This window comes from Selaginella moellendorffii, unplaced genomic scaffold, assembly GCF_000143415.4.
Source record: "Selaginella moellendorffii unplaced genomic scaffold, v1.0 SELMOscaffold_52, whole genome shotgun sequence".
Taxonomy (NCBI): domain Eukaryota; kingdom Viridiplantae; phylum Streptophyta; class Lycopodiopsida; order Selaginellales; family Selaginellaceae; genus Selaginella; species Selaginella moellendorffii.
Genome location: NW_003314313.1, coordinates 167,495 through 184,548, shown reverse-complemented (window position 1 = coordinate 184,548; position 17,054 = coordinate 167,495). Strand labels below are relative to the sequence as shown.

Here is a 17,054-nt window from a genome sequence, read left to right as displayed (position 1 = left end):
CGGATCATGGATGGAATCAAACACCGTACGTGCCTCGTCGACGCGGCCGCACCTCCCGTACAGAAGAACGAGCTGGCTCGCCAGGCCCTTGTGGTCTCTGTACTCGCTTTGCGAGATCCACTCGTGAATACTTTTGCCGGTCGATAAGTCTCTCAAATCGCAACACCGTTTTAGACACGCTCGGAGCTCGCTCAAGAGTGCCACCATTGGAGAGACTCATCGTATAGACTCCTCAAACAAGAACACCAATCTATAAGAGACCCAAGTTCTCAAAATACTTCGTGGAGGATCACCCAAGATTGCCAGAATTTTTGAGCTATTTGAGCTATAGCATTAGATTTGAGCTATAGCATCTATCGCGATATACTATAGCTAAACTGTCACTGGCAATCTAGCTACCAAACAGAGGGTGGAGTGTCTTTATCCTCCTTGGCGCGATTCGAACCCCAGACCTCTTTAGCAGTGTCGGTTGTGGCCGTCCACGTGTTACATCCATCGGAGGTTTGCGTCAAACGCGAGATTATCGAAGCCCGAGGAGGAGCGCACGAAGACGCGCCGCGCCCTAGCTGCGATCCTTGGTCTGGCGCTTCAATCCACACTGGTAAGCAAGCTCCTCTAGATCCGCCGCGGCTTTGCTTGGCATCTCGCAGTGCCCGGTGTTTTCCCACGCATTCTCTTCTCTTTTCTTGAGATTTCGTGGAATGCGGGCAGTATTTCGAGCTCTAGGGCCCAGATCTCCGCCATTTCCTTTCCTTGTGCGAATTCTCACAGCGCTTGATCAGGTAGCGAGATCATGGGGTCTGCTTATGGCGCCTCGTATTTTGTGATCTTGGCGACGCTGGTGTTTGACATCATTGCTTTTGGGCTGGCGATTGGAGCGGAGTCGCGGAGAAATCACGTAAGTTCTTTCTCTCCCAGATTTGTCCCGGAAATATTTGGCTTTGAACGTTCCTTTCTTCGTGTGGTACCACGACCAGGTCACGATTGAGACGGACGTGAGTGATTCCTATACTACTTGCCGGTACAGCAAGGACATTGCCACTGGTCTCGGCATTGGAGCGTTCCTGTTCTTGCTCTTGGGTCAGCTTATCATCACTGGTGTCACTCGCTGCCTGTGTTGCTCCTCGCCACTTCGTCCTGGGGGATCCAGAGTTGCCGCGGTCGTGTTCTTCATCCTTTCCTGGTAAGCCCATCTCTCTCAATTCATCTCAGTTCTTCGACCATCAATTCCCGTTCCATCAATCCAAAACCATCGAAGCATTTTCTTCCCATCTATCTCCACAGTCCAACTTCTTCACTGGCTGTATGGTTTGATGTTTCCTTCGTATCATTTATCACTCCATAGACTTGGCAGCTGGGAAAGTTCTGATTCTTCTTTTCCCCGTGATCTTTCCAGGTTCACTTTCGTGGTCGCCGAGCTCTGCCTCTTGGCCGGATCGACACGAGCAGCGTACCGCACGCGCTCTCGCGGCTACCAGGGCGCGTTCGATCTAGACTGCAAGACGCTGAGGAAGGGAGTCTTCTCCGCCGGCGCCGCGTTCACCTTCTTCACGCTGCTCCTGAGCGAAGGCTACTACTTGTGCTTCGTCAAATCCCAGGAAAACGCATGGCAGACTTACAACACTGGCGGAGGCCCCGGCGTGGGCATGACGCCATATCCAAGACCATACTAAAAGACGAAGAAGATGGATGATTTTCCATTCCAGTGGAAAGACGAGGGGCATTTTGCTAGCTAGTATAGAGATATAGTCCTTGAATCAATCATTGGTTTGCACCTTAATATCAGTATCAATACTGTTATTTCTAGAAACCATACCAAATGTTTTCGGCCTTTGGATTTTTCTCAAACTTTCTGAAGAGCTTTCTCGCCTCAAGGAACCAAGATGCCTTTGACGAGGTATACACTTGCGAGCAAGAACGAGACGAGAATCCTGTAAGTTCCAGTGGTGGAGTAGAGAAGGCAGAGTAGCTTGTCGATCACTTCCTGGAGGCATGATGAGAAACCGGGTGGCAGCGTTGGAGTGCTCCCAAAGTTTGCGAACAGGAAATCATCGAGGAGGGCTATGATCCCGCGCAGGACGTCGATGAAACTTGGAGGACTGCCCGTGGTGCCCAAGCCAGCGTAGTCGATGAGTGGAGACAAGAAGGCCGAAGCTTGCGGGTATGTCTTGTTGCAATACTGGAGCTTTTGCTGGATCGTGATGAAGTCTTTGGTGATGTTACCAGCTGCAAGCACAGCAAGAGAAAGATCGATTAGAAACACAGCGTTAAGTTTTTTCTTGAGATCAAGCTACTAACAAGTATAACTGTCTGCCGTGCAGCTTGAAACCAGAGAGATCATGACCAGCATTGCTAACACGGATGGTAGAATGGAAGCCATTTTTTGATGAATAATCACTAAGCACTATAAAATTTCACTAAGCAAGCGCTATAACTGCAAAGACAACGAGTGCGGGTTTATTAGGAGGAAGTGTACAAAAAGTCCAGGGTGATACCGCTTACCGACCTTACCAAAACCAAAACCAAAATCAAATCAATTTTTGAGTTGGTCGTCACGGTGGAGAGTCCCAGCGCCAAATTCTGTCGTCTTCATAGCAGCACAGGATGGTGCTACCGGAAAAGAAAAAGCAGAGAAACCATCAATCAATCCATACAGGAGAAACAAGCTTAAAACGAGGCCATCGATCACTTAAGCGCGAAGCTCGCGACCAATTTGGAAGCACTGGATCTGGAAAGACATTTAAGAGAAGTGGAGCTAGTTTGAGAAGCCGAGAGAACAACGTCCAGTCTTTCATCACCAGCATCATATAGACAGAAAAGTTCACTGTGGCGAGAACCGTCAATGGCCCGACCATTTGGACGAGAGGCAAGATTTTAACAATGCATGGTATGAAAGCATTTCTTTTCTTGTTTTTTTTCTCTCTCTTCGTTAACATGGTAACTTTGTTTGCTTCACAGGACGCTCTATCGGACGCTCTATCGAATCCACATTGTGTGTTGTCTGGTCTAAACAATGGTATATGTGTCATCAAAACCATAGGCCTAGCTGCACGATCTGTGGATGGAAACCATCAAATAAAACCATGAACGCATTGCTTTCTTTCGCCCACCCGAGGTTGCCACTTTCTCAACACTGGCGCAGGCCTGGCATGAAGACCATACTAAAACGATGGATGATTTTTCAGAGGAAAAGAGGAGGGCTTGTATAGAAATATAATTCAATTATTGGTTTGCATCTTAGTATTATTACTATTATTCATATCAATGTAGAGATGGCCTATGCTCGTTTCTCAAACTAACGGAAGATCTTCTCGCCTCAAGGAGCCAAGATGCCTTTGACGAGGTATACACTTGCGAGCAAGAACGAGACGAGAATCCTGTAAGTTCCAGTGGTGGAGTATAAAAGACGGAGTAGCCTGTCGATCACTTCCTGGAGGCATGATGAGAAACCGGGTGGCAGCTTTGGAGTGCTCCCAAAGTTTGCAAACAGCAAATCATCGAGGAGGTCTATGATCCCGCGCAGGACGGCGATGAGACTTGGAGGACTGCCCGTGGTGCCCAAGCCAGCGTAGTCGATGAGTGGAGACAAGAAGCCTGAAGCTTGCGGGTATGTCTTGTTGCAATACTGGAGCTTTTGCTGGATCGTGACAAAGTCTTTGGTGATGTTACCAACTGCAAGCACAGCAAGAGAAAGATCGATTAGAACCACAGCGTTAAGCTTTTCCTTGAGATCAAATTACTAACAAGTTATAGAACTGTCTGCCGTGCAGCTTGAAACCAGAGAGATCATGACCAGCATTGCTAACACGGATGGCAGATTGCAAGCCATTTTTTGATGAATAATCACTAAGCACTATAAAATCTCACTAAGCACTACAAATGCAAAGATAACGAGGTGCCCTTTTATTTAGAGGCAGTGCCCAAAAAGTCCAACAGCTTACCGACCTTACCAAAATCAGATGCAAATCAAATAATTCACTCCTTTGATCTCAAGTTCAAGTCTTGTATATGTACGCGTACCGAACTATATTGTAAAGATCCTGTAAATAAACCATTAGAGCTAGCTTTACCAAAAAACAAAATACCCGCTGGGAATTTTGAGTTGATCGTCACGGTGCAGAGTCCCAGCGCCAAATGCTGCCGTCTTCACAGCAGCACAGGATGGTGCTACAGCCAAAAGCAGATAAACCATCAAGCACCGAAAAATGATGAAAGAATGAGAAGAATTGGTACCTTCCATCCACAGAAGTTGCTGTTTGTCTTATGGGCGACTTGCACTGCGAATGTGAGAGCCTGCATGCAATGCACGTTTCTTCATTCAGCTCGACAACAATAAGATCTTACTTTGCAACGAAGCCCGGAGGACTGGATTGGAGATCCCAAACAACAACCTTGCCTTCCCTGTTGCCTGTCACACAGATAAGAAAAGTAGAGTCGCGAGAAAGTTATAAGATATCGCCTGCGGGCTTTTACCTATTGACATGGTACTGAAGTAAAAGTCACACGAGAATTTTATAAACCATATGTCGCAGTCTGGCACTGGGTACTTCTGGATGACATCTACAGCACCCTGTTTACGAGATAATGATATTGCCCGTTCTAGAAAAATGAAAATAAAAAAAATAGAGGCTCACGTCGTTGGAAGAATGCTCTCTGAAGATTGGTTCCCACAAAACGATTTCATTATCCACACTCTGCGAATACAAAAATCATTTGTGGTAGAAGTTAAAATAAAGGACTTGCTTAACCTTGGACAAGACAAAGTCGCCGAGCCACCTAGTACAATCCACGTAGTTTGAGTGTACAACTGCGTTAAAAATCTACAGCTTTTTATAAGTAGGATGAACGTGGCTGCATACCGGAAATTGCACGTATTTGGTGGGAAAACGAGAGGATACGTCAGTCCAGGTTTTAGATTGCTCCACATATATCCAAAAATCTGGATGCACAGAGCAAATCAATTTGGGGATGTGTCAAGCTTTTGAACGAACCTTTAAACGACCAGATCTTTATACTGTTGTCCATTCCACAGCTAGCTAGAAGAAATGTATTGGATGGATGGAAGTCCTGTCGAAAAACATATGAAAATAAAAAAACAAAAAGGACTTCATTTACCACACTAAGTACTTCGTTCCGATGACCGCCAGCTCCACCAAATATTAAGATGCAGACACCTGTTTGTAGATTCCAAAGTCGTATAGATTCATCCTGGCAAGGTAAAACATGTTGATAGAAAACACAAGTGATCACTCAATATTTTACCTTGCTTGCAGACGCTATCAAAAACGGGTTCTGACTCTGCGTCCTTAACTCATTGATAGAATCTCCATGCCCAACAAAGCTCTGAAACGCAGCTATGGATATCAGCAACTCAGCACGACCACCAAATCGTAAAAGCCGAACCTTCGACAATCTCTCCATTCCGCAGTCTATAACGCGTATAATCCCGTTGCTTCCGCTCGCAATGAGCAAAGGCAAGCCACTGAGATCGCAGGCCCAAGTAACTGTGTAAAACGATTCGTCTTTCTAGAGGAATGTGGGTCGATTGAAAGAATGGATTTACAGAAAAAACTTACATCCTCATCGACATAAGCCTGTAGCACGGCCACAGCACCTCCTTCCAAGCACTGATAGACTGTAATCTGGAAAAAACAACATTGGAGCTAACAAGATTGGATAACAAGAACTTTGCTTACTCTGTTTCCACCGGCGGAAGCAAAGGTATTGTGATATCTCATATCCAAGAAATTAAACGCGATGGCATAGAGTGGTCGCTTGCCTTCCTGGAGTCGATTCGTGAGCTTATACTCGCGCTTCTTCTTGCTCGCAGTGGCAACACCCACAACGGGAGCCAATCCCAGTCCTGCTCCAGGTCCTACCGCCTTCATCCTGGCACGAGTAACGAAGAAAACCCTCAAGAACCCTAAAATCTCGCGAAAGAAAGAACGAGCGACTCACCTGACGCGCCCTCGGCATAGATGTTGGACAGCAGCTGATACGTCGCGCGGCTCTCCGGCTCCTCCGCCGCGATCTTGCGAGCGATCGCCGATCCCGTCTGGCGATCGCCGTGGATCCGGCAAGCGCTGAGGATCGTCGTCAGCGTCGCGGAATGTGGCCGGAATGGCATCGAATCGATCACTCCCGCCGCCTCCGAAATATGCCCCGATCTCGAGAGGAGATCCACGATCCCGACCAGTGGCTGATCGCTGCGCGCCGCGATGCCGTAATCTTCCATCTGTGACGCGAAGAAGAACAAGCCCTGATTGACGAGGCCGGAGTGCGTACACGCCGAGACGATGCTCGTGAATGTGATCTCGTTAGGGATAATCCCCTCGAGCTCCATCTCCATGAAGGTCGCCACTGCCATGTCACCATAGCCGTTTTGGGCATATGCCTCCACCATGGCAGTCCACGTCACGATGTCGCCAGCGTGGCGGATATTCTTAAAGATGCTTCTTGCTTTGCTGAAATTTCCGCCCTTTCCATACATGTTGATGAGCGCGTTCTTGACGCGGCGATCGTGCTCTAGGGTTTGCAGATCGGCTATGCTGGAATGGATGAATCGATCGTGCGCGAGGGATGGGGTGTTGGCGCAAGCGTCTAGGAGAGTGATCAAGGTGATCGCGTTTGGCGCGACGCCGTCGAGATCCATGGCACGGAAGATCTGCATCGCCTCTCTTCCCTGGCGATTGCGAGCGTAAGCCGAGATCATCGAATTCCAGGCGCCGACCTTGCAGCAGCACGGCAGGATCGCGTCAAAGGCCGCCCTGGCAAGCTCGATGTGGTCGCATCGAGCGTACATATCGATCAGAGCGCTGGCGACGGCGAAATTGGAGGACGAGGCTGCGCAGCACTCCTGGTGGAGTAATCTCCCAGTTGCGAGATCTCCCAGGCTGCCGCAGGCAACGATTGCGCTCACAAACGTGATCTCGTCCGGGAAGACTCCGTGGAGATCCATCGTCCTGAATAACCCCAATGCCTGCTCAAAGCACCCGTTCTGTGCGAATGCCGCAACCATGCCTGTCCAAGAGACGATATTTCTTTGTTCCATCGCGTCGAAAATTTCCATCGATCTCTCCACGCTGCCGCATTTGCCAAACATATTCACTGCCGCATTGCCGATTCTAACATCCTGCGAGGGATTCCACTGCCAAGAACCAGAAGAATACACCGATTCGGCCATTGCCAGGGATCCAAGACTCGCGCAAGCGTCGAGAATAGTGATCAAAGCCACGGCGTCCGGCTTCAATCCTTCCTGGATCATCGATCGAAACACCCCCACCGCATCTGAAAATTCCGCGTTCTCGGCAAGCGCTGCGATCATCGATGTCCAGCACACCACATTCCTCTTGGGAAGAGCAACAAACGCCGATCTAGCTCGCTCGATCGATCCACACTTGCCATACATCGTCACTAGCGCAGCGCCTACTGCCGCGTTCTTGACAAGCCCTAGCTCGCAAGCTCGAGACGCATGAAGGCACTGCCCCAAGCCGAGCCATCCAACGGCGCCGCACGACTCCAGCGCGACAAGGACCGTCACATCCGACGGCGGGACGCCCTCCAGATCCATAACCGCCAGCAGATGTAGAGCGTCCATCTGCCGGCCATTCTCCGCGTAGAACGCCATTATGGAATTCCAGCAAACGACATTCCGTTCCGGAATGTGGTCGAACACTTTCCGGGCATCATCAAGATGCCCGTTCTGGGCATATGCCGCGAGCATCAAAGACCACGAGAAGACGTTCTTCCGTACGATGGAGTCGAAGGCGGCCCTGGCCGAGTCCACGTCCTGGCACCTGCCGTACATTTGGACGAGGAGATTTCCCAGGAACGTATCGCAGCTGTGGCCAAATTTTTCAATATGAGCGTGAAGAAGTTTGCCTTGCTCTAAATTCTTTGTTTGCCGTAAGAGTGAGGCATAGGAGGAGAACTTCACGGGAGCGTCTGGAAGATCCAAGCTCAAGCAATCCATACAGCGGAAACAAGCTTAAAACGAGGCCATCGATCACTTAGTCGAAATAAGCGATCAAATTGGAAGCACTGGATCTGGGAAAACATTTAGAGAAGTGGAACTAGTTTGAGAAGCTGGCTTACCAGAGAGAAGCAAAGTGTTACGTCCAGTCTTTCATCACCAGCATCATGTAGAGAGAAAAGTTCACTGTGGCGAGAACCGTCAATGGCCCGACCATTTGGACGAGTCTTCGCCGAAATCTATTCCTGCTGCTCGGAGAAAGATTGCTGCTTGTATCAGTGTCGGTAACTTCGTCCGGGACGGTGGAGGCCTTCGACTTTGCTGTTGCTCGTTGGATGACGTTTCCTCTGTAGAAAAATCCTTGTTAGAAGATTGATAAAAAGTAGCGCAAGGCTAACCTTCGCTCGGAGCCTTGAGATGAAGAGACGCTAGTTTGTGGGAGGCTTTTCTTTACGAGATGCATGCCACCTTCCGCGTCCCAGAGCATCTCCCACTCTGCGTCTTCGTCCTTGGCTTTGACACCTTCAGAGCCGGCCTTGAGTGCGTCGTAGAGGCTACGAAATGACTGCCACAGATCTATTCCCTGGCTGGGCCAGAAGAACAGAGCGAGTACAGATATCACGAACAGGACACCATACCTGTGAAGCAACAAAGTTACCATGTAACGAAGAGAAAAAAGAAAAGAAAAGAAATACTTTCATACCATGCATAGTTGAAATCTTGAGCCGGAAGGAAACAAAGCCTCTCCGAGATGATTGTGTCTGTCATTGCCGATGAGCTTCGAGGCACAGAAAGCATCATGAAGGAGGGATATATATTTCCTTGTTGCCAGCTGAACGTTCCCACTGTGTACTGCGAAGGTCACAAATTACAGAAGCTTGTCTGGTGAAATTTGATCTTACCTCTGGATAAAACCCTTCGGGAGTGGCATGAACAGTCTTGCACTGGTCATGGTCATGACCCGAGAACACCATAACCTGAGAAGAACACGAGTTTCTTTGCAAATCAAATCAAATGTAAGACACAAGCGTACAGGTTTCGTCAAGTTGAGGAGCTTCTGACTCGTTCCATCCGTCAAGTAGTTTTGATATCTGTGAAACAGTAAATGAGTTGAGTTGCAGTCACTGTGGAGGAACATCTTACGTTACCCTTCCGGGTGACCAGTTCGTCCTTCTCAGTCTCTAGCCAATCAACAGTGAGAACATCTTAGAAATCGCCTAAGAGAAGCTTACCTGATTAATAACTTCGGACGCTCGATCGGATCCGCAGGGTGTGTTGTCTGGTCTAAACAATGGTATATGTGTCATCAGAACCATAGGCCTAGCTGCACGGTCTGTGGAATAGAAAAATCAAAACAAAAATCAACTATGAACAGCATTGCTTTACCCGAGCTTGCGACTTTCTCAACAAAACTCCAAGAAGCATTTGTGAAAGGGTCCGCTCTTGAACCTGTGAACAAGAGCGTTTGGACTGTAAGAACTCAAAGAGAAAACTGGCTCCAACGCGTACCATCAAGAGCTTGCGAGTTCACAAACACGAAGTCCAAGCTACCAATGTTGTGAATGAAATCGGTTTCACCGAACTTCTTCTGGTACCTCTGTGCTATCTGCGAAAAAGTCCATAGTTTCGAGCCAAAGAAAAACAGAAAACAGAGAGAAGGAAACGATACCTGTGGTTTCTGAGAGAACACCTCATGATATCCCAAGTCGTGGTTTCCACACAAATAATACGTGGGAATTTTCTTCCTCGACTTCAAACCTCTTTGGGTCTGATCAAAGATATGCTCGAAACGTTTCCAAGACTCCTCCCACCTGTGGAAGAGCTGTTCTTATAGAGCTAGAATTTGTAAGGTAGAAGAAATTCTTACTCGTCATCCGCGAGGTAAGGTCCTCCATCGAAGTAATCTCCCAAGAAAAGTATCTCATCTGGTTCTAGACCGAGCACAGACGATCGAAATGCCCGTCTCATGTAGATATCGGAGTAGAACTGGATGATCTTCAGCAGGAGCGAGCGAGGATCCATTCCATACGATGTCCTGTCGGTCAGCTATCGATCGATGCGTCAGGGGAGTCAAATATTTCGGGGAATTTGCCAAGAACACGGACCTGTGGATCGGCAATGAGGACGATTCTCAGCGGCCTCTCTCCCGGCGGTAATTTCGTGCTCGCAAATTTCTGCCAGAAAGAATTTGCGTGAGAGAATTGAAAATTCCTGGAGGAAATGTGCGAATGCCTGCTCTAGATTCGGCCAGGAGCAGCTCCACCGGGGGATCCAAAACGCGAGGAGCTCGCCGTAGAGCAAAGACGCGATCCAGAGGCCTCCCAAGAACACCGTGAGCGTCCATAGCGACCGCATTTTCCCCTAAAACATTTGTTTTGTTTAGGGCTCTACCAAAACTGGGTAGGGTTTTAGGAGGAGAGAATGCGAGCGGCGACGATCGCCCTCTGGCGAGCTTCCAGCTCGATTCACAGAGGTATGCAGCGGGCGGCGATCGTCCCGCAATCACAGCCGGCGGCATTGCTCCATTGTCGGAAGATCAGCGAGGAGGCGCGGAAATATCGTGTGCCGACGCCAATGGCGGGCTGGGCGCGCGGATTTCCTCGTCCCAAGGGCGTCGAGCCTTCGTCCCGGGACTGGCGGAGGAAATCTGTGAAGGTAAAGAAGAATCGCAGATCTTTCTGTCCCTACACGATCAAAGCCAGGCGCGTGTACAGCAGGGTGAGATTTGAAGCTCAGGAGAGGCGACTCAAAAGGGCTGCCGATCGCGAGGCTGCTGCTGCCGCCGCTGCTGCCGGAAACAAAGATGGAGGAGAGGATGCGCCCCGGATGGATCGAAGCCACAGCGAGCAGCATTTCTCCGGTAGAGCTGCTCCCGGCTTGGATTTCTACTCGAGGTTTGTCAAGCCCAGCGGACGTACCGAGCTTGTGCCGGCGGCAGTGGCACCACCCAACTTTCCTGCCTATTGCAAGCCGGTGGTGAAGAAGATCGATTCATGGAGAGCTCCGTGGACGCGGCCATTCAAGAAACCCAGGCAGGAGTATCAAGTTGGAAGGCCGAGGCCACTGCCAAAAGCCGCTGCTCGAGCCGTGAGAAGCGATCGAGAGGTTGCGAAGGTGAAGGGCCGCGAGAAGAAACTCAAGAGGCTCGCGAGAGGAAAGATCGTCAATCCCAAGCAAAGGATGGAGTACACTTGAGAGAGGTAAGGTGGGACTTTCTCTTTTTCGTTTCATAGTGATAACTCTAAATTCTCGCAGATGGTGATGAAGATGGATTCAATTGTAGTAGTTATCGTAGTCGCAGTTAAACAAGATCTCATCATCGGCATCCACTCCGAGGCAGTCTGAGAGATCAATCGACGCCGGCTTTCCGCCACAAACAACAGAGATCTCTGTTCCTTGGATCGTGAGTGTCGAAGTCTGGCAGCTTGTTACAAAGTTGTGGCTGGCATCCCCGCACTGGAGCTCGTTGTTCTCGTACTGCAAGAGAACCTGGAGGTGGTAGCGGTCACTAAACCAGTTGCCGTGCGCGCGGCAAGTCACGTAGAGGTAATCTTCGATGCTGTCGTAGTGGATGTCCCGGCACTCGGTACTGTTGAAAGTTTTGACATCGCAGTTCTGCAAGCCACAGAGACGAGACAAGACGTCAAGAAGTGATGCGGTGATTATCAAGCATCAAACTTACAGCGCTAACTTGTTGGAGCACAGCTGCTGTGACGACGAAGGCCAGGATCGAAGTTTTCAAGGAGCCCAAGAACAAAGCCATCCTCCCGAGCTCGAAAGGTTTGCTGCTCTTGGTTTATTATCCCTGGCCTCATTCTCTTTACGTGCGTCTTGAAGCAGGAAGACTGTGCGTTATAAAAGAATGCTAGAAACTCCAAAAAGAAGTTACTTGCCACTCGCGAAAATGCTACAGCCACATCTCGTCGGCCGCGTTCTCAGAGGCAGCGTACATGTTGTCGGAGCCAGCGATTTTCACGTCCAGGATCAGGTGGACTTTAGCTCCAAACCGCGCTGACAGTTCCTCGTTTGCAGCCATTCCGATTTTCCTGGAAGAACACGCTCGCGAGCTCTTTAGCCTGTGGAAATTAGCATCGTCCGAGTTACCTGATGAGACCTCCATTCTTGCCAACGAGAATCTTCTTTTGAGAGTCTGTAGGCACGATTATCTGCTGCTCGATGCGGATGGAGCGGTCTTTTAAGATTTTCCACGAGACGTGCTTGTGGTGAAGATGATACGGTATTTCCTGGAAACAAATAAAGCGATCAAATAAATTCTTCTCGAGAATTTGCAAGAGTTTGCAAGTATTACCTGGTGTACATTGTCAAGGACGTGCTCCCACACAACTTCTTTCGCCACTGCGATAGGACTCATGTCCGTCACGACACCCTTTTCTTCTTCCCAAGGCCTGGGTACTGCCTAGAACGAAGAAACAAATCGTGTGAGCAAAACCAAAAGCCGAAAAGAGAGAAAAGAAAAGAAGCTCACTTTCTCTAAAAGGTACTCTTTTAAGTGTCTCACGCCGCTTCCTCTCAAGCCGGAGATCATGAAGACCCTGTGACGTGAAACGTTGAAGAGATGGGAAGTGACGAATTTTTTTGATACCTGTCGTATCCAGGGAGCGAGCCAAACTCCTGCGCCAGCGGCACTAACTCCCGCTTTTGACGAATCAAGTCGACTTTGTTCAAGCACAAGATCCTCTTTTGCTTTGGATCCTTCTTCTCGCCCAGCTTTTCGATCAGTTTTCTCACTCTCTGGTCGGGACTGTCAAGCGAAGAACCACGTCTGAGTTGCTTCATCGAGGAAATGTATACGTCCTTACCGTTCTATCTGGCGATGAGCGTCCACCAGCACGATGAGAACTTCGCAGTGGCCAGTGACCATCCAGGCGCTTTGGACTCGGCTTTTGACGTCTCGTCTTACGGCCTGACCCTTCCAGCGCATCATCAAACCAGGAGTGTCGTAAAACAGCTGCGAAGGCCGAAGATAAGCTCCATATTCCTCAAGAAAAAGCATCAAAAGCTTACAACTTGCGTATCATTCTCTGTTAAAACTCCGAGGATCTCGTTTCGTGTTGTGTTTGTCTTTCGAGAGACTGCCGACACCTTGGTTCCAACCTGCATTTGGATGGGAAGTAAAGAAAACATACGAAGAAGAAAGATAGAATCGCTTACCAGGAAGTTTAAGAGTGAAGACTTCCCGGCGTTGGGAGCTCCAATTATCCCGACTCTCACGGACATTTGCTCGTCCAGTGACACAGATCCGATATCAGCCGAGCGATCGTCGATGGCTGCCAGTAGTGCCTTGACTTGAGTCGCTCCAGAGACTTTCTCATCACCTTGAGCGGACGAAGACGTTGTGGCCGTGTTCAAATCCTCAATCATCTTCTCACGTTCCAAGCTAGCCGGCTGGTCATCTTCGTCCGAGACTTTCTCATCACCTTGAGCGGACGAAGACGTTGTGGCTGTGTTAAACTCCTCAATCATCTTTTCACTTTCCCAGCTAGCTGTCTGATCATCACCTCCCTTGATCACGATTTCCTCAAATGATTTGAAGTCTTCATCGTCTTCTTCCGAGCTTTCGAATTCGTTGCTCTCCATGAAGCTGTTTAGTATAGCAGTGCTCTCCGGAATCTCTTCTTCTCCTGTAGCGACAGTCCCACTTTCTTCTTGTGGGACGAGGCCTTTGTCAACCAAAGCTCTCTCAACTCTCTCCCGGTAAGAAGTCTTCCATCCTTCCACCTTCGCAGGAGGAAGATCAAGAGGCTCCACTACTCCGTCAACTTCCCTCTGGAGAGACTTCAAGGATTTTATCGCAGCTTCGATCAATTCTGTGCCTTGGCTCTTGGGCTTTGCCACAGGAACACTACTTTTCTTCTTTTTCTTCTTGAGCTTTTTCCCCGGCTCAAACTCTTCGTCGTCTTCTTCTTCTTCTTCCTCCTCTGTGTCAATGCTGGACGATTTTTCTTTGGCCTTTACGTTTGAACTTCTGGAATCTTTGCTCTTGGTGACCTCCTGAGACGTCTTCTTCGTCTTCTTCTTCAAATTCTCCCTTTCTTTCTCCAAATCCTCCGCTTTCTTCCTCACGATCTTTGCATTTTCGATCTTCTCTCGTTCTGCCTTGCCCAGCAAAAGACCCGATCCATCTCTGAGAGGAAGTCTAAACTTATCCTTTCCCCAATCCACGAACTTCCTCCCATCGATCTCTCCCCTCTTATACTTCTTCTCTACTTCCCCTCTCTTCTTCAGCTGCTGCTCAGCAAACCTGGCCCTCGCGAGCTCCCTGACCCGCCGCCGCCGCTCCTCCAGCACCGGATTCTCGCGCTCGCTGTCCGACGCTCGCGATCCCAATCTCCGCACGCCAATGCCCGTGAGAATCCTACTGCCACTACCTCGGAGCGCGATCAAGCCTCGCCTCTCTAGCATCTGAAAATGCCAGTATCAAGAACCCTAAGATTTAGGGTTTAACCCCTTTGCTGGCGTAAGCAACTGTTCTTCCGGCTCTTTCATTGTCCTTCATTGTTCTTCCAGCAAAGAAACATAAATATGGTGTTCGAGCAAACAAACTTCGCGATGATGGCGATCAAGCTTATGTGCGCTCTTCTTTTTCTTCTCGTTTGTGGCACTGGTGAGTTACTCTTAGATCTCTCAAGCTCCTGGAACTAACATCAAGTTCGTCAGACTCGAGAGGAGTGAACGTCGAGTGGGATGTTCTAAACTGGACTACAGATGGTTACCAGGTTTGATCTTCCAGCTCCTTACATTCTTTGCTTCGTCGCAGTGCTGATGTGAATCGATCTCTTCCAGGCTCTAGTAACTCTGGATTCGTCTGGAGAGAAGAGCTTTTCAAAGCACGGATGGGCTTACGGCTGGACTTGGGCGAAGAAGGAAGTGATCTGGGAGCTCGAGGGAGCTAAAGTCCAGGATCAAGGCAACTGTACTCGCTTCATTGGAAACAAGCCTCTTGCTTGTGATCGCTCGCTTGTCCTGGTTCCAGCTGCGAAGAAGCGTGACAAAAACGAGAAGAAGGTTGTCTCTTTCCTGGTCACCGTTGGCGAAGCAGGGATGAGCACTATCACGGTTGATCTTCCTAAGAACTTTACTTTGAAGCCTGGGTATCACTGTGGAGCTGTGAAAGAATCATCTGCGCATAAGAAAGGAGCTCTAAGTAAGAACTACGTGTTATTTTTGCTTGCAAAGTACCTGAATCTGATACCTTGTTTGATGAACAGAGAGCTGGGAATCGCTGTGTGCTTGAGCCTCGCTTCAGACAGACTTAACGAGGCTTTCGTCTTCTAGAGGTGTTTTCTGGAATTGATTTCTCAACTGTCCACAAGCTGCATTTGCATCCAGGCCACGAGTTTGCCTCACCGAGGCATTTACTCGGCACTTAGCCAATGTTTCAACAAATGTCTGCACCTATGAATAATGAAAAACATCAAGATGTGTTGTAGAAAGCTTATAACGAGCTTACTGATTTTTGCCAAGGTCGTTGAAACAAAGAGTCCGCAACTGGATTATATGGAATGAGGTTCACATGATGGCTCATATCCCAGTGATGGAGAAGCTCTCCTAGTTCGAAAGCAAGCTCCTTAGAATCGTTTACGCCAGCTGAGAAAAGCCAAAAAAATGAATACAGTGCTCCAAAGCAAAGTACGTTGGAACGAACCTAGAAGAGTATACTCGAATGACACCCGACGCCCTGTGATGCTGAAGTATTCTTTGCAATCTTCCATCAACGCATCCAGCGGATAGGACTTAGCGCTGGGTACAATTTGTTCCCTGAGGCGCTGATTTGGTGCGTGCAAGCTGTTTCGGTGGAAACAAACACAAGTATTAAAACCGAGGAATAGAGAGGAAAGATTGGTGTCCCACCTTACAGCTAAAGTGGACTGAAGCTTATGTGCCGCAAGTTTACGTATAGAGTTTGGAACACCAACGGTCGAAATGGTTATCATGCGTTGGCCGATTCCGATATCTTCGTTAAGGCATCGATGAGCGGCAAGAACTGACGCCATATTCAGCATTGGTTCTCCCATTCCCATGAAGACAACGTTGCTCACTCGCTGTTTGAAAATTTCCTCCATAACAAGGACCTGAAATAAAAATCATGTCGCACTCCAAGGTATATTGTGCGAACAAATAAAACCTGCTCGATAATTTCGTGTGGCTTCAAGCTTCGCGTAAAACCACCTTTACCAGTAGCACAGAAGGCGCATCGCAGAGGACAGCCTACCTAGACAATTGCAAAGTTGTATGAAAGAAAAAAGGAGCTGGAAAAAAAAGAAACCTGGGATGAAACACAGACAGTGAGCCGATTGTTTTCTTCATCAGCTGGTATTCCCACAGTCTCTATTAAACGACTATCTTTAAGCTTGAGTAACACCTTAAGAGAAGCTAAATGTTAAAGACGATCTTTGCAAGAACAAGAGAAAAATGAAAACCTTGATTGTACCGTCTACAGAGTTGACTTTGTGATGAATTGGAGATCTTCCAACTTCCCATCCCTCGGAGATGAGTTTTTCTCGAAAGCCTTTCGATACTGAGCCACAAGCATTTTCCTCTAAGCATCCTGAAGGAAAAAAAAGCTTGAGGAACTTACAGTTTGTGAATTCTTGTATCTCAGCCTTGCGGACTTTGTAGAGAAGAAGATACATTTGCTTTCCTCGAAACCTCTTCTGTGAGCAACAAAGAAAATAAACACAGTGACAACGAATATTTCATGACGCTGGAAAACATTACCTCTCCCATTTCTTCACACAGATCTTGAAGCTCCTTCTCGGATTTCCCTAGCAGGAATTTTCGTGGACTGATGATCTTATCATCCTTCACCTGTACCTCCGGACGAGCCTCGACCTCGTTGATCTCCAATGCCTCGGCTGCCTGTGAGAAATTTCGGCGAGAAAGATTGCCGAGCCCGGCGCATTTTCCCAGTGGCGCACAGACCCTAACTCTCGCAGCAGAAGAAACGATCGAGAACGCTAGCCTGCTCTGCTGGAGCTCTATCGCCATCGCCATAGCCGCGCGCTTCATAAACCCATCATCCAGATAAACCCTAGAAAGATTCGATGGAATATTTTATGGC

General features: G+C 48.6%; 7 protein-coding genes across 15 annotated transcripts; 2 read left to right on the top strand and 5 right to left on the bottom strand.

The window, feature by feature from the left end:
- Positions 1-6: 6 nt before the first annotated feature.
- LOC9634890 lies at positions 7-1,813 on the top strand. Its single transcript, XM_002982101.2, has 5 exons — positions 7-139; positions 407-601; positions 783-898; positions 978-1,183; positions 1,397-1,813. The coding sequence occupies exons 1-5, from the start codon at positions 7-9 to the stop codon at positions 1,671-1,673; spliced, it is 927 nt and encodes a 308-aa protein (XP_002982147.2). The 3' UTR covers positions 1,674-1,813.
- Positions 1,814-3,206: 1,393 nt separating this feature from the next.
- On the bottom strand, positions 3,207-6,054 carry LOC9634888 (polycomb group protein FIE2). Of its 3 annotated transcripts, XM_024687056.1 has the most exons (16): positions 5,959-6,054; positions 5,697-5,889; positions 5,577-5,642; positions 5,404-5,526; positions 5,263-5,343; positions 5,116-5,208; positions 4,992-5,067; positions 4,860-4,939; positions 4,749-4,820; positions 4,635-4,694; positions 4,474-4,570; positions 4,345-4,408; positions 4,234-4,293; positions 4,086-4,167; positions 3,745-4,040; positions 3,215-3,672 (listed from the first exon to the last, which is right to left on the bottom strand). In XM_024687056.1, the coding sequence occupies exons 2-14, from the start codon at positions 5,886-5,888 to the stop codon at positions 4,110-4,112; spliced, it is 1,122 nt and encodes a 373-aa protein (XP_024542824.1). In that variant the 5' UTR covers position 5,889; positions 5,959-6,054; the 3' UTR covers positions 3,215-3,672; positions 3,745-4,040; positions 4,086-4,109. The 3 variants fall into 3 exon arrangements, with proteins under 3 accessions (XP_024542826.1, XP_024542825.1, XP_024542824.1); XM_024687058.1 differs by lacking the exon at positions 5,959-6,054 and having other exon boundaries at positions 3,207-3,672; positions 3,946-4,040; positions 5,697-5,945; XM_024687057.1 differs by lacking the exon at positions 5,959-6,054 and having other exon boundaries at positions 3,207-3,672; positions 3,951-4,040; positions 5,697-5,945.
- On the bottom strand, positions 5,924-7,972 carry LOC112350615 (pentatricopeptide repeat-containing protein At5g16860-like). Its single transcript, XM_024687092.1, has one exon. The coding sequence runs from the start codon at positions 7,970-7,972 to the stop codon at positions 5,924-5,926; it is 2,049 nt and encodes a 682-aa protein (XP_024542860.1).
- On the bottom strand, positions 7,960-10,342 carry LOC9635587 (uncharacterized protein C630.12). 2 transcript variants are annotated; one of them, XM_024687054.1, is made up of 14 exons: positions 10,205-10,342; positions 10,078-10,146; positions 9,840-10,018; positions 9,642-9,783; positions 9,482-9,578; positions 9,359-9,421; positions 9,205-9,305; positions 9,116-9,153; positions 9,006-9,063; positions 8,875-8,949; positions 8,676-8,824; positions 8,371-8,610; positions 8,095-8,319; positions 7,960-8,046 (listed from the first exon to the last, which is right to left on the bottom strand). In XM_024687054.1, exons 1-13 carry the CDS (start codon positions 10,325-10,327, stop codon positions 8,112-8,114), a joined length of 1,542 nt encoding a protein of 513 aa, XP_024542822.1. In that variant the 5' UTR covers positions 10,328-10,342; the 3' UTR covers positions 7,960-8,046; positions 8,095-8,111. The 2 variants fall into 2 exon arrangements, with proteins under 2 accessions (XP_024542822.1, XP_024542823.1); XM_024687055.1 differs by having other exon boundaries at positions 7,960-8,040.
- A 32-nt stretch (positions 10,343-10,374) lies between these two features.
- On the top strand, positions 10,375-11,301 carry LOC9634887. Of its 2 annotated transcripts, none has more exons than XM_024687053.1 (2): positions 10,375-11,177; positions 11,228-11,301. In XM_024687053.1, exon 1 carries the CDS (start codon positions 10,394-10,396, stop codon positions 11,165-11,167), a length of 774 nt encoding a protein of 257 aa, XP_024542821.1. In that variant the 5' UTR covers positions 10,375-10,393; the 3' UTR covers positions 11,168-11,177; positions 11,228-11,301. The 2 variants fall into 2 exon arrangements, with proteins under 2 accessions (XP_024542821.1, XP_024542820.1); XM_024687052.1 differs by having other exon boundaries at positions 10,375-11,172; positions 11,228-11,297.
- On the bottom strand, positions 11,235-14,431 carry LOC9634886 (GTP-binding protein ERG). 3 transcript variants are annotated; one of them, XR_002993824.1, is made up of 9 exons: positions 13,145-14,431; positions 12,998-13,087; positions 12,793-12,941; positions 12,576-12,734; positions 12,459-12,525; positions 12,282-12,389; positions 12,077-12,216; positions 11,655-12,018; positions 11,235-11,587 (listed from the first exon to the last, which is right to left on the bottom strand). XR_002993824.1 is itself a non-coding variant. In XM_002981994.2 (8 exons), the coding sequence occupies exons 1-8, from the start codon at positions 14,393-14,395 to the stop codon at positions 11,880-11,882; spliced, it is 2,103 nt and encodes a 700-aa protein (XP_002982040.2). In that variant the 5' UTR covers positions 14,396-14,431; the 3' UTR covers positions 11,235-11,879. The 3 variants fall into 3 exon arrangements, 1 of the variants encoding a protein (XP_002982040.2); XR_002993825.1 differs by having other exon boundaries at positions 13,001-13,087; XM_002981994.2 differs by having other exon boundaries at positions 11,235-12,018.
- Positions 14,432-14,451: 20 nt separating this feature from the next.
- On the bottom strand, positions 14,452-17,017 carry LOC9634885 (probable dual-specificity RNA methyltransferase RlmN). Of its 3 annotated transcripts, none has more exons than XM_024687050.1 (10): positions 16,712-17,017; positions 16,572-16,647; positions 16,414-16,511; positions 16,260-16,355; positions 16,119-16,205; positions 15,845-16,065; positions 15,639-15,778; positions 15,444-15,580; positions 15,173-15,388; positions 14,452-15,113 (listed from the first exon to the last, which is right to left on the bottom strand). In XM_024687050.1, the coding sequence occupies exons 1-9, from the start codon at positions 17,000-17,002 to the stop codon at positions 15,236-15,238; spliced, it is 1,299 nt and encodes a 432-aa protein (XP_024542818.1). In that variant the 5' UTR covers positions 17,003-17,017; the 3' UTR covers positions 14,452-15,113; positions 15,173-15,235. The 3 variants fall into 3 exon arrangements, with proteins under 3 accessions (XP_024542818.1, XP_002982039.2, XP_024542819.1); XM_002981993.2 differs by having other exon boundaries at positions 15,186-15,388; XM_024687051.1 differs by having other exon boundaries at positions 15,186-15,388; positions 16,572-16,644.
- Between the last annotated feature and the right edge of the window lie 37 nt (positions 17,018-17,054).

Coding starts and splice junctions, on each gene's coding strand:
- LOC9635587 (XM_024687054.1), bottom strand. CDS start 10,327: ATGCGGTCGCTATGGACGCTCACGGTGTTCTTGGGAGGCCTCTGGATC. Junction 9,579..9,641: donor TGTTCTCTCAGAAACCACAG/GTATCGTTTCCT, acceptor ACTTTTTCGCAG/ATAGCACAGAGGTACCAGAA. Junction 8,611..8,675: donor CAAGATTTCAACTATGCATG/GTATGAAAGTAT, acceptor GTTGCTTCACAG/GTATGGTGTCCTGTTCGTGA.
- LOC9634887 (XM_024687053.1), top strand. CDS start 10,394: ATGCGAGCGGCGACGATCGCCCTCTGGCGAGCTTCCAGCTCGATTCAC.
- LOC9634890 (XM_002982101.2), top strand. CDS start 7: ATGGATGGAATCAAACACCGTACGTGCCTCGTCGACGCGGCCGCACCT. Junction 602..782: donor TGGCGCTTCAATCCACACTG/GTAAGCAAGCTC, acceptor GCGCTTGATCAG/GTAGCGAGATCATGGGGTCT. Junction 899..977: donor CGGAGTCGCGGAGAAATCAC/GTAAGTTCTTTC, acceptor TACCACGACCAG/GTCACGATTGAGACGGACGT.
- LOC9634886 (XM_002981994.2), bottom strand. CDS start 14,395: ATGCTAGAGAGGCGAGGCTTGATCGCGCTCCGAGGTAGTGGCAGTAGG. Junction 13,088..13,144: donor CTTCACTCTTAAACTTCCTG/GTAAGCGATTCT, acceptor ATCCAAATGCAG/GTTGGAACCAAGGTGTCGGC. Junction 12,217..12,281: donor TCCTTGACAATGTACACCAG/GTAATACTTGCA, acceptor ATTTGTTTCCAG/GAAATACCGTATCATCTTCA.
- LOC9634888 (XM_024687056.1), bottom strand. CDS start 5,888: ATGAAGGCGGTAGGACCTGGAGCAGGACTGGGATTGGCTCCCGTTGTG. Junction 4,821..4,859: donor CCAAATACGTGCAATTTCCG/GTATGCAGCCAC, acceptor AAAAAGCTGTAG/ATTTTTAACGCAGTTGTACA. Junction 4,571..4,634: donor GAGAGCATTCTTCCAACGAC/GTGAGCCTCTAT, acceptor TCTCGTAAACAG/GGTGCTGTAGATGTCATCCA.
- LOC9634885 (XM_024687050.1), bottom strand. CDS start 17,002: ATGAAGCGCGCGGCTATGGCGATGGCGATAGAGCTCCAGCAGAGCAGG. Junction 16,066..16,118: donor CACACGAAATTATCGAGCAG/GTTTTATTTGTT, acceptor TTTTTATTTCAG/GTCCTTGTTATGGAGGAAAT. Junction 15,581..15,638: donor ATTCGAGTATACTCTTCTAG/GTTCGTTCCAAC, acceptor GGCTTTTCTCAG/CTGGCGTAAACGATTCTAAG.
- LOC112350615 (XM_024687092.1), bottom strand. CDS start 7,972: ATGGATTGCTTGAGCTTGGATCTTCCAGACGCTCCCGTGAAGTTCTCC.